The sequence below is a fragment of the Dendrobates tinctorius genome, unplaced genomic scaffold (genome assembly GCF_039654945.1).
Source record: "Dendrobates tinctorius isolate UK_male_01 unplaced genomic scaffold, ASM3965494v1 ptg000015l, whole genome shotgun sequence".
NCBI lineage: Eukaryota > Metazoa > Chordata > Amphibia > Anura > Dendrobatidae > Dendrobates > Dendrobates tinctorius.
Window position 1 is genome coordinate 52,015,770 of NW_027361683.1, and position 13,317 is coordinate 52,029,086.

A 13,317-nucleotide genomic window follows, 5' to 3' on the forward strand; every position below is an offset into this window, starting at 1 on the left:
AAACCCCGATATGGCTATATTGACAGAAAAATAAGAGTTATGGCTCTGGGAATGTAGTGTGTATGTGTTAATATACTCATCTACCACCACCTCCTCCAGGATCCAAGACCATTCTGCTCCTCAGACTCTCTGGGTCACACTGCGCTCTGTATGACCCGGTAGTGACTTTAAAATGTAAGCCTATGGAACATCAGAACAAGGCTTCATAGGCTTTCATTGTAAAAGAAATTTCAGGCTCACACAGCATATAGTTTGCTGGACAGTCTGAAGAGCAGTGACGTCACAGAGAAGCGGAAAGGCGCTGAATCCCAGAAAAGGTAGCGATAGGTGAGTGTATTAATACACTGACAGCACACTACATATACAAGTACACAGATTTATTACATCTTCATGTGAGGGCTTCTTAAACAATATATAATTTACTAACGTTCATACCCTCTCATTCAATCACTGCCCTGGAAGGAATTCTATCTATAAGATGGCTTTAAATAGAGGGGCATTTGATGATACATGTTATACAGTCTCCTCCATAGTAACACATCATGCACAGAAAGATGTGTATGGCAGGCCACCGGTCATATCAGCTTTGGAGAGGGACATTAGAGCCAAGACCAGTGGTGACCTGTTTATCCCTAGATCAACTTCAATTAGAAAAGGGATTGTCTTGACATCCCCTTAAAAAATATATCAGTAAAAATCTATGTATTCTTACAACAAATATCTAACCTGTTACCCTTTCAATTAACTTTCAATTAACTATATAGAGGCATTTAGAGGCATCTTTGGAAACAAAGTCAGAAAAAAATTGTGCTGTGTGACATCATTCATTTTCCAGTAAAACAAACAATTTTAGGGGAGGACAAACACTCATTAAAAGGCAATGTATACCTATGTAATAACATGTCGCATTAAAAAGAAAAAGAGATCAAATATTCAACTATTCAGAGCACTAAAATTGTCCATAAACAGAACTGCTACACCACACTAGCTAAAGCAGTTTCCAGCATGGGAATCCTAATTTATCCACATAAGAATTGGAATAATTGGTAGACAACATTGTAATATAACAGAGAGGAAACACAATCAGAAGTGAATAATGTTCAGTTTTCGTATTTCTACATATTTGACAGAATTTGTTTTTGAGTGGGAAGGCCGATGCGGAGACGTCAGTCAGGTGCACAATAAGCAGGGACTTTTGATTTGATCCTAGCATTGGTGCAATAAATCCTTTCACCAGCCCTGTACTGGCAGCTCGGTACAAGTGCCTGGAAGAAGCCTTTTTATCTATCAATAAATCTATGACTTCGTACATGCAGCCATATTTTACCATTCATATTATGCTGAAAAGAATCAGCTCAGTCAGGGGTCTTACGACATCTATGAGAGTGCTGGACCTCATAGGATGGGTGGTCACTTATGTACCACTTCTAGAAATTCATACACAAACAAAATGTCATCACTTTATAAAAATCTAACCCCTGATAACTAATATATTTAAGAGTTATCTGATAACTCTTGTAGCATGTAAGCCCGAAACGGCAGGGTCTCTCCCCTCTGTATCAGTCTGTCATTGTTAGTTTGTTTACTGTTAATGATATCTGTAATTTGTATGTAACCCCTTCTCATGTACAGCTCCATGGAATCAATGGTGCTATATAAATAATAATAATAATAAGATCCATCAAAATATTCTTCAGCGTAGCACATAGTGAATCGGGAATTAGGACAACATGCTTTTAAAAACGGTCTAATGTTTAATAGGTAGTATTAAATAGATCTTTAAATCATTGTCTTTCCAAAAATTTCTGGTTTATTGAATAAAAAAAGTTAACTCTAAAATAAGCATTTCTTACCTCTGTCATTTTGGGTTTCCCAGTTAGGGAGGGTGCCATACTTGAATCCAGTTGTGTAGCGTTGGCAATGGTATAAATTTCTGAGCTAATTTTCTGCTTTGACCTCAAAAGAGATATTGCCACCCTGGTTGTAACTCCAGGAAGATTTGGGTTATATAAACTGATACACCAGCTAGAATATACAGAAGCCCTTCGGTCATTTTGCTGCATGTGATTTGGCTTTACATAGTTCAGATAGCACCAACTGACATTAGTGGTTGTGTGTAGAGTTGGAAATGCTGGGACATTTTTAGCCTCTGCTTCCTCATGGGAGCCTGTAGCATGGCTTGGTGTTGTACCAGATGACGCAGAAACAAGCAAACCTTTATCATCCTTTTCTTCTTTAACTTTAATGCCAGTATCTTCTTTTATGTGTTCTTCCTGTATCTGTGATTGACCCAGAGTAATTGGCACTGACTGAGTTTTGGGCCTTTCTAGCACTGTTAATGGTTCAAGAACAGTGGGGGGTGGCGGTGTAAGCAACTCTGATCTGTTTTGTGGTGTGGAAATGAGAGCAGCAGTTACCGGTATGTTTGGTGATCTGCTATGCTCCAGCACTGACTGTGGCTTGTAAACTCTGTCATCTGGATCATCTTCTTCTTTCACTCTTTTCTGTTGCTGTGTCTCCATTGTAAGCTCCAAGCTTCCAGCAGGGGATAACATACGCTTACTGCCCCCAACAGATGATGAACTTCCATCAAATCCCAAGACACTCTCAACAGAAGTAAGTGGACTGTAGCTGCTTGGGTTGGTTTTTGGAAATGGCACATATAAGTAAGGTATTTCACTCACTATGCTATTGTCTTTTGGCAAGATACCAGGCAGGTCAAAGCCATGAATACTCTTGGATCGCACATCACTGATTTTATGTAAGACAAGGGATGATGGACTGCAGGGTGGTGGTGTAACAAGCATTTGAGACAAGGTGGTGTACATAGCATTACCATATGAAGGCATATGTGTCTGTATTCTGACTGGAACAACTAATGATACAACAGGATCTGCATGTGAAAGGGACACTTCAGTAGAAGGTTCCAAACTCACAGGGCTGTGGGATGGGGGATGGATGCTCTCAGAAAAATAATCTTTGGAAGGTGGAATGTTGGCTACAGATAAGGGAGGGGAGATCTCTGGTTTAATTTGTGGATAATGGCAACCAAACTGTGCAGACACTGGAAGACCAAATTGTTTTTTTATAGGCATAAAGAACGTGTGGGGCAATGATGAGGATGCTGAGTAAGGTATGTGTAGAAATGGAGAGTGAGGGTGAGGTCTAACAGGAATGTCTAAAGTATGAGAGGTTAAATGCTGGGGTATTTGAAGATGGTCAGGGTGCAATAATGCTTTCTGTAAAGGAATTGGTGGAGTATGAAATATAGAATGTGAAACTGGTTGTAGAGAAAACGGAGCAGATATATTGCTCATAATTTGAGAGGGTAACAGTTCTGAAGCATGCTTAGGCACATGCAGTAATGGTTGTATTGGAAATATTGACAGTTGTGATAAATAGCTCTTTTCTGGTTCATCAGAATGAACAGTTCTTCGATTTTGCGGTGTTTGGGATGGAGAAATTTGCTGCTCTTTAGGGGAAAATCTAGAAGATTGTTCATGAGCACCCATGCCTAGTACTTGACTTGAAGTAGACGGTTTATCCAATTCTTTCCAATCATGTGGTGATAGCTCAGGTTCAAGTTCAACATGTCTGCTTAGAGAAGTTTGTCGAAGTGAGAAGCACTTCCTTCGCTCCTGAGCTGTTGGCATTGATGTTGAAGATGTTAAATTGCCATAATCAAAAGATTTGCTTCTATTTTCTGAAACCTGTGGTGTGTGAGAAATATTTGGTGTCTGCTCAGATGCAGATCTCCTCATTTCTCTCATATGGTGATAGTGCGAAGGGACAGTGAGCATGTGATGGCCAAGCGTTTTAGTGCTACCCTCTGATAACAGACCCAATACTTCAGATTTAGAACCCTCCTCTCTATCAAATGAGACAGAATGACTGGAGGCATGTGAAAGACTGCTGTCCTGACTTGGACTACGCGTAAGGGACATTGATTCAAAGCTGGAATCTCCAGAAGACTGTGCCATTTCTGCTAAGCGTAACCTCTTCTTTTTTGGTGGTAGCTTTTCAGCAGGGAGCTGTGCAAGTGTTTGACTCCTTTGTGGCCACTGGAACTCTTCTACTTTCTCCTGTTCTTTTGGAGGATCTTCAATGTCCACCTCTGGCTTATCTGGTTCTTCAGTGACTAAAATTTCTGGTACCTGAATGTTGTGCTGCCGGACTAACTTAGGCTGTAAAGGATGAGATGACTGAGGGTGCGGCCTTACAGAAATTTGTGCTGGAGTCAAATCTTCCTCATCAAAACTACTCTTCTTTTCAATAGACTCAGATTTTTCAAATGAGCTGGTATGCTGGATAACAGAAATTTCCTTAGAGATCACAGCCTTTTCTTTACTCTCTACATCTGACATGGATGTAGATTCACTTCGAACACCAAACTGCTTAGTGGCATCAGTACATAAAGTCAAGGATGTAGTGGAAGTGGTAAAGTGTGATTCTAGTGCTGTGGCAGATGTTGGATATTCAGACCAATCAGCCACTTGGGGCTCTTCATCATCTCCGAGACTCTTTTCTTTCCGTCGTTTTCGCAAGGTCGATAACTCCAGAGTTGGTCCTAACTTGTAACTAAGCGCTTGAGACCACTCTTCCTGTTCTGAAAGTTCTTTTCTGATTTCTACAGAACTTTGACAGCTCAAAGATGGAGGTGCTAAAATATGTAGTTCCGAGCAGTAGTATTTCTTGTGAGTTTCATAGTTACCCCTTTTCTTGTATCGAGCACCACAAATGCTACATTCATAGTTTAAACCCTTTCCCCTACCCCCTTTTTTTGACTTTTTAGGAACTTCACTTTCTTTCTCTTCCATTTCTTCAGATGTTTTCAAAGATGTGTCTTTCCCTGTTAAACTATCTTCTAAAGAGTAGTCCATTCCTATAGGTAGCTCTATTGCTGGTTGTCTCTTAAGCAGACGTGGGTGTGAAGAGAACATATGAGTGTGGCTCAAAGCTTCTGAATCTACAGTTCGATCATCAAATGAATAACTAGCTCTAAATGGATGTGGGGAACTTGCAGTGGAAGCTGAGGAAGGCATTGAGTGGCTTCGAAGAAGAGGCACTGTGTCTGTGGCACTGTGGGATTGCTGAAGGGAAGAGAATGAATGTTCAGCTTTTGTCTTTTCAGATAAGGACTTAGTATCTAATTGGGAAATGGAGCCTGGGGATTTAACATCAAACTGGAAAGAATCTCGATACAAAGTTCCTTTAGGAGACTCAATGCTGCTTCTTCTAGACAAAGAACTTCTCCTTGGTTTAACACTGTCAATCTCACTAGTATCTACTACAGCCTCATTAATTGTAATGAGTTTGGTAATATGCTCAATTACCTGTGTCCTAGGTACAGACATTGATGCCATAGTGCTTTTTTCCTCTGCAGCACCTAAAAGAGGAGGACTGGCTAACATGGAGGTTCTTTGCCCAATCCTTCCACATTTACCGAGAATAATTTCAGCATATGACTTCACATTAGTATTAGGAGGACTTATTTGCTGCTCTGCACTCTCAGAGCGTGAAAAATAACCTGATTCAGTACTTCCTTTACTTCCTGGACTGAGAAAAGTCTGTTCCTCACTGGCTTTTTTTCTTTCACTTAACCTAAGTGCCAGCTTTTGTTTTATACTGTGAGTATCTTCCGATTTTTGGATAAGTTCAGATGAAGGTTCAGTAAATGTTAGACTCTCTGCAGATGTTTGGGATATGTGTTGCTGGGACAAAGAAAAAAGATCTTGGGCTGCACCTTGGTGTCTTGACACAACTTTGGTAGCACATGTTGACGAGTGATGCTTTTGCTGTGGAGACAATTCCACTAAGTTTGACATTGTGCTTGTCTCATCCTCCGAGTCTGTGCTTTCTCCTTCTGATGGATCAATTTCTTCTCCAAGTCTTTCCATCTCAAGGTTGGATGGATAAGCCTCTACACTAATTTCTGATGCAAGCCCTGCTTTTATCCGGTGTGCATGAGACTTCCTATGCTTATACAGATTGCTTTTTGTCTTAAATGAAAACCCACAAGGAACACAGGGATATGGCCGCTCCCCAGTATGAGATCTGATATGCTTTTGTAAAACACTCGGCTTGGCACACGGTCGGCTGCAATATTGGCAAATATATTTGCCTGGCTTTTGGGGTTTCTTCTCTTTTTTAGGAGGTTCATCCGCTTGCTTTACAGAAACCTGAGTTGGCCGCTGGACGTAAGCTTTATGAGTAGGCTCTACTAATGGACGGCTATGCCTGGTATGTGATGCAGATGAAGAGAAAGACTTGGACGGACCTGACTCTATTGGATCTATCACTTGCCATAATTGGCCCTCTTGACCATGCTCTGTATCCACACGAGGAGCCATAAATGCTGGTGAAGCAGGTTGTGATTTTGGAACGTGAAGATGCCCGAGTAATGGAACTTTTGGTTTACAAGGTCTCCCCACTCTCCTAGGTGGACCTTCTCTTGCTATCTTAAGGGAACCTGTGAAAGGTTGAGGGTGTGGTAGCTCTTCTTGACCACCAACTTTATAGTCTTCTGCTGAAGATACTGTGCCTTGCACCCCCTCTCCTTTGTTTGGCCTCTTCCTTACACCTTCCTCCAACTTCCTTGTGCTCTTCTGGCCTTTCTCTGGCTCCATCACCTACACCAGAGGCTCCAAATCTTATTTTCACAAAGTTCTTTGGTGCAGTATTTACTAACCATGATAAAATAAGAAAACAATCCGCATTGCACCTCTGACAAAAAAAAGCCTGGTCAAAAAAACACTGGCTTAATCCATTTGGTCATAAAGTTCCTACATTTAGTACAATATTTAGCCTCCAAAATCAACATTTGTTATCTATGCCAAGTTACTTAAATGAAAGTATAATCCGCAAAAACAGTACACATATTGTTCCAGTTTTCTCCATAAAAAATTTGGCTCTTATCATTGTCAGTCATGTCTTGTATTCCACCAGGAAAGACTTGCTTGGTTAATTTTAAAAAGTTTTCTGGCGTCTTGTAGGAAAGTGGATGGTTGTACCACAGATCTATAGAAGAAAAAAATATATTCAACATTAGGACATCAAAGTAAAAGATAAACAGACATTTTCAAGACTTCATCAAATTAAGACATCAAAAGGAAATCTGGCAGTAGGATTTCACCTCCCAAACTATTAATATGCACACATAGCTCTTTCAAAGACATGTCCAGCAATACCTTTACGTAGACAGTCCGTTCCTCTATTATTGAATAATCAGTATTTGAATTGAGAAGCAAATGAGCTGTAGATCTGAAGCCTCTGTCACTCCAGCTCTATTCCCCCAAAATCACTGACTCCTTAAGTGATGGCTTCTCTGCCCAAAGTCACACAGCATAGAGGCTTTCAGTCAAGCAGAAGATTGTGACACTCGGTGGGGAATAGAGCTGGAGTGACAAAGGCTTCAGATCTACAGTTTCATTTGTATATCAATTCAAAGCTGATTTCTCAGTAACAGAGGAATGGATTGGCCACACAAAAGGTATTGTTGGACTTGTTTTTGAAAGAGCTACATGTGAATATAAATAGATTCGGTGGGGCTGTGTGAAATCCAGATGACAGACTCCCTTTAACCCCTTTACCCCTAAGGGTGGTTTGCACGTTCATGACTGGGCCAATTTTTACAATTCTGACCACTCTGAAACGCTTCCATGGATCCCGGTGATTCTGACAATGTTTTCTCGTGACATATTGTATCTCATGTTAGTGGTAAAATTTCATTCAAATAACTTGCGTTTATTTGTGAAAAAAACAGACATTTGGTGAAAATTTTGAAAATTTCGCAATTTTCCAACTTTGAATTTTTATGCCCTTAAATCAGAGATATGGCACACAAAAAACTTAATAAATAACATTTCCCACATGTTTACTGTACATCAGCACAATTTTGGAACCAAATTTTTTTTTGTTAGGAAGTCATAAGGGTTAAAAGTTGACCAGCGATTTCTCATTTTTACAACACCATTTTATTTTTACAGACCACATCACATTTGAAGTCACTTTGAGGGGTCTATATGATAGAAAATACCCAAAAGTGACACCATTCTAAAAACTGCACCCCTCAAGGTGCTCAAAACCACATTCAAGAAGTTAATTAACCCTTCAGGTGCTTCACAGGAATTTTTTGAATGTTTAAAAAAATGAACATTTAACTTTTTTTCACAAAAAAAATTACTTCAGGTCCAATTTTTTTTATTTTACCAAAGGTAACAGGAGAAATTGGACTGCAAAAGTTATTGTGCAATTTGTCCCGAGTACGCTGATACCTGATATGTGGGGAGGAACCACTGTTTCGGCGCATGGCAGAGCTCAGAAGGGAAGGAGCGCCGTTTGACTTTTTCAATGCAAAATTGGCTGGAATTCAGATCGGACACCATGTCACGTTTGGAGAGCTCCTGATGTGCCTAAACAGTGGAAACCCCCCACAAGTGACCCCATTTTGGAAACTAGACCCCGCAAGGAACTTATCTAGATATGTGGTGAGAACTTTGAACCTACAAGGGCTTCACAGAAGTTTATAAAGTACAGCCGTACAATTAAAAAAATCATATTTTTTCCACAAAAATGATCTTTTCACCCCCAACTTTTATTTTCCCAAGGGTAACAGGACCCTAAAAGTTATTGTGTAATTTGTCCTGAGTACGCTGATACCCCATATGTGGGGGTAAACCACTATTTGGGCGCATGCAAAAAAAAGCGGGCTAAAGGAGCGCTAAAGGAGAGGCAAGGACCAATAAAAAGTTTAAAACTCAGCTTTTAATCTTCCTCCAATACCCACAACGCGTTTCCACGGTCACAGCCGTCTTTCTCCACCGCTTTTATTTACTAAATTTCCTCTCCTTGAGGATTAGCGGCAGGAGCAGCTTGGAGGGAAGTTTTTTGGTGTGAGAGGACTTGCGGTTGCTGGGCGACACTGAAAATCTCCAGGATCTGTGGTTTTGTACTTACGGCTGCGGCTGGTTACAGGATTACGTCCGGAAGCCGGCGAGAGACGGACCGAACAGGAGAGCGGAGTTTGCTGACAGCCACGTGCAGTGCCCTCCCGAGGTGAGAGGATACGTTCCCCACCCACCACTTACGTTTACACCGTGGTTGTGCAGGGGTGGCACAACCCCCCCAAGGTCAGCACCCTGTATTTAGTTAGGGAAGCCAATTTTAACACAGGTACACTCATTGTGCCTCTCTTTCCATTTTTTTTTCCATGTACTATTTGGGCGCATGACAGAGCTCGGAAGAGAAGCCGCGCCATTTGACTTTTTTGACTGGAATTGGGATTGGACGCCATGCCGTGTTTGGAAAGCCCCTCATGTGCCTAAACAGTGGAAACCCCCCACAAATGACACCATTTTGGAAACTAGACCCCCCAAGGAACTTATCTATATGTGTGGTGAGCACTTTGAAACGCCAAGGGCTTCACAGAAGTTTATAACGCCCGGGCGTGAAAATAAAAAAATCATTTTTTCCACAAACATGATCTTTTAGTCCCCAATTATTTTATTTTCCCAAGGGTAACAGGAGAAATTGGACCCCAAAAGTTGTTTTGCAATTTGTCCTGAGTAGGCTGATACCCCATATGTGGGGGTAAAACACTGTTTGGGCATATGGCAGAGCTTGGAAGGGAAAGAGTACTGTTTGACTTTTTCAACGCAGAATTGGCTGGAATTGAGATCAGACGCCATGTTGCGTTTGGAGAGCACCTGATGTGCCCAAACAGTGGAAACCCCCCAATTCTAACTCCAACCCTAACCGCAACACACCCCTAACCCTAATCTCAGCCACCAAGCCCTAACACTAATGGGAAAATGGAAATAAATACATTTTTTTTAATTTTATTATTTTTCCCTAACTAAAGGGGTGATAAAGGGGGGGTTTGATTTACTATATATGGCAGGTTTTTATGTTTGGCAGCTGTCATACGCTAAAAGACGCTTTTTATTGTAAAAATAGTTTTTGCATCACCACATTTTGAGAGCTATAATATTTCCATATTTTGACCCACCGAGTCATGTGAGGTCTTATTTTTTGCGGGATGAGTTGACGTTTTTATTGGTACCATTTTCGGGCACGTGACATTTTTTGTTCACTTTTATTCCGATTTTTAGGATGCAGAATGAACAAAAACCAGCATTTCAAGAATTTCTTTTGGGGGGTGCGTTTACACCGTTCCGCATGCAGTAAAATTGATAAGGCGGTTTTATTCTTTGGGTCAGTACGATTACAGCGATATCTCATTTGTCTTTTTTTATGTTTTGGCACTTTTATGCAATAAAAACAATTTTATATAAAAATAATTATTTTGCATCGCTTTATTCTGCGAGCTATAACTTTTTTATTTTTTCACTGATGACTGTATGGTGGCTTGTTTTTTGCGGGACAAGATGACGTTTTCAGCGGTATCATGGTTATTTATATCTGTCTTTTTGATCGCGTTATTGCACTTTTTGTTTGGCGGTATGATAATAAAGCATTATTTTTTTGCTTTGTTTTTATTTTTTAAGGGGGTTCGCTAAAGGGGTTAACTAATGGGACAGTTTTATAGGGCAGGACGTTACGGACGCGGCAATATTACATATGTGTACTTTTATTGTTTATTTAAAAAAAATGAATTTTAGGGAATTTTTTTTTTTTTTTTTTTTTAGTTAGCGATTTTTTTTTTTATAAATTATTTTTACACTTTTTTTTTTAACTTTATTACAATGTCCCAGGGGGGACATCACTGTCATGTGACAGATCACTGATCTGTCACATCACAGATCGCTGTGACAGATCAGCGATCTGTCACAGGCAGTGCTGCAGGCTTCCTCATACCGGCGCTTTGCAGGCATGAGAAAGTCGCCTACCTGCAGGCCCCCGCCGCCATTTTGGATCCGGGGACCTGCAGGGAAGGAGGCCCCCGCAGCAGCACTGCACACTGCACTGCTGCAGGGGTCTCAGGGAAGCATGGAGGGAGCCCCCTCCCTGCCGATGCTTCCCTAAACCCCCGGTACACTGCTATCATGTTTGATCGCAGTGTGCCAGGTGTTAACGTGTCGGGGGCGGTCCGTGACTGCCCCTGACATATAGTGTCGGGTGTCAGCTGTGATAATCAGCTGACACCCGGCTGCGATCAGCTATGACGTACTATCCCGTCCATGGGCATAGGGGCCCGGGTCCCATGGATGGGATAGTACGTCAGATGTCAGAAAGGGGTTAAGAAAGTTTTCACCCCATACAGCATCACAAGCAAAAGAGAACTTTTTTTTATTAAAGAAATATGGGTGTTTCAAGATCTTTAATTATTAAGAAATGTTTTAATGCTTGAATTGATTGTCCACTATTGTAAACACCTTTTTAAGTAGCTAATGTAGTCATAATGATGTTGGTGCCGTGTCTCACAACTTTCATATCTGTTGGCCAAAATCCCAGAATCAGTTACACTCTTTTTCTCGTCACCTTTATCTTTCCTCCATCTTGTTCAACTTCGAAACCAGACTTGTATATCACAATAAATAGCATTACGTTTTGCCCTGTATCACAAGTTCACTGCCTACGTGTAACCTTTAAAGGGGTTGTCCACTACTAGGACAACTCTTTCATGAGCAAAATGTTTGGCCCCGATAAAATAATAAGGCTTATTCTCACCACCAGTGCTGATGCTGTTCCCGTGGTGTCGGCATTCGAGGTCCCGGGGCCCTCGTGCGGTGTTGTGACATCGGTGCCCAATCAGCACTGGTCTCACTGTCTCTGCCTTCAGCATCGATAAGAGGTGGAAACTGGAGGAGAAATTTGGCTCAACTAGAAGCCAGGTGTATCTTTAAGTTGGGGACAGTTAAATGAAATGGTCTCAATGAAATAATTAGCTTTTCCCAATATATATATTACACCGCATATACGAGTATAAGTCGACCCCCCCCCTAATTTTGCCACAAAAAACTGGGAAAACTTATTGACGAGTATAAGCCTAGGGCGGAAAATACAGCAGCTACTGGTAAATTTAAAAAATAACAATAGATACCAATAAAAGTAAAATTAATTGAGACATCAGTAGGTTAAATGTTTTTGAATATCTATATTGAATCAGGAGCCCCATATAATGCTCTATACAGTTCATTATGGCCCTATATGATGCTCCATACAAAATACACCCCATATAATGCTGCACAAAGGTTAATAATGGCCCCATAAGATGCTCCATAAAGGTTATGGCCCCATAAGATGCTCCATAGAATAGGCCCCATATGCTGCCCCCATAAGATGCTCCATAGATTATTCCCCCATATGCTGCCCCTGTAAGATGCTGCATAGATTATTCCCCCATATGCTGCCCCTATAAGATGCTCCATAGATTATACCCCTATATACTGTCCCCATAAGATGCTCCATAGATTATTCCCCCATAGGCTGCTCCATAGATTATGCACCCATATGCTGCTCCTATAAGATGCTCCATAGATTATTCCCCCATATGCTGCCCCTATAAGATGCTCCATAGATTATACCCCTATATGCTGCCCCCATAAGATGCTCCATAGACTATTCCCCCATAAGCTGCCCCATAAGATGTTCCATACATTATGCCCCCATGTGCTGCAGCATTTAAAAAAAAAAAAATGACATACTCACCTCTCCGTCGCTGGGGTCAGGTGCCGCTGCTTGCTGCTGTCTGGCACGTCATCTGTCAGTGACGTTCAGACTGCAGGGGGCGTGGCACGTACTAACCACGTCATCGCGCCCTCTGCTGTCTGAACGTCACTGACACGGTCTCTGCAGCCCCCAGCTTCTCCGCGATCTCACTTCCTGCCTTCAGCGGTCACGTGGTACCACTCATTACACCTCATGAATATGCGTATATTCATGAGTGTAATGAGCAGTACCATGTGACCGCTGAAGGAAGGAAGGGAGATCGCTGAGAAGCTGGGGGCTGCAGAGACCGTGCCAGGACCGGTAAGTATGACCTTACAACCCCGCCCCCCCTCCGACCCCCTGGTGTATGTGACTCGAATATAAGCCGAGGGGGACTTTCAGCCCAAAAAATGGGCTGAAAATCTCAGCTTATATTCGAGTATACACTCACTGGCCACTTTATTAGGTACACCATGCTAGTAAGGGGTTGGACCCCCTTTTGCCTTCAGAACTGCCTCAATTCTTCGTGGCAGAGATTCAACAAGGTGCTGGAAGCATTCCTCAGAGATTTTGGACCATATTGACATGATGGCATCACACAGTTGGCGCAGATTTGTCGGCTGCACATCCCTGATGCGAATCTCCCGTTCCACCACATCCCAAAGATGCTCTATTGGATTGAGATCTGGTGACTGAGGAGGCCATTTG

General features: G+C 41.7%; 1 protein-coding gene across 10 annotated transcripts in view; it reads right to left on the minus strand.

Annotated features, from left to right (window-relative positions):
• HIVEP3 (HIVEP zinc finger 3) overlaps window positions 1–13,317 on the minus strand; it is a 432,823-nt gene that overhangs the window by 88,503 nt on the left and 331,003 nt on the right. For all 10 annotated transcript variants that reach the window (XM_073564176.1, XM_073564194.1, XM_073564177.1 and 7 more), the window contains one exon: window positions 1,854–7,017. In XM_073564176.1, coding sequence (XP_073420277.1) covers window positions 1,854–6,626 — 4,773 coding nt within the window. In that variant the 5' untranslated portion in view covers window positions 6,627–7,017. The remainder of the gene's footprint in view (window positions 1–1,853; window positions 7,018–13,317) is intronic.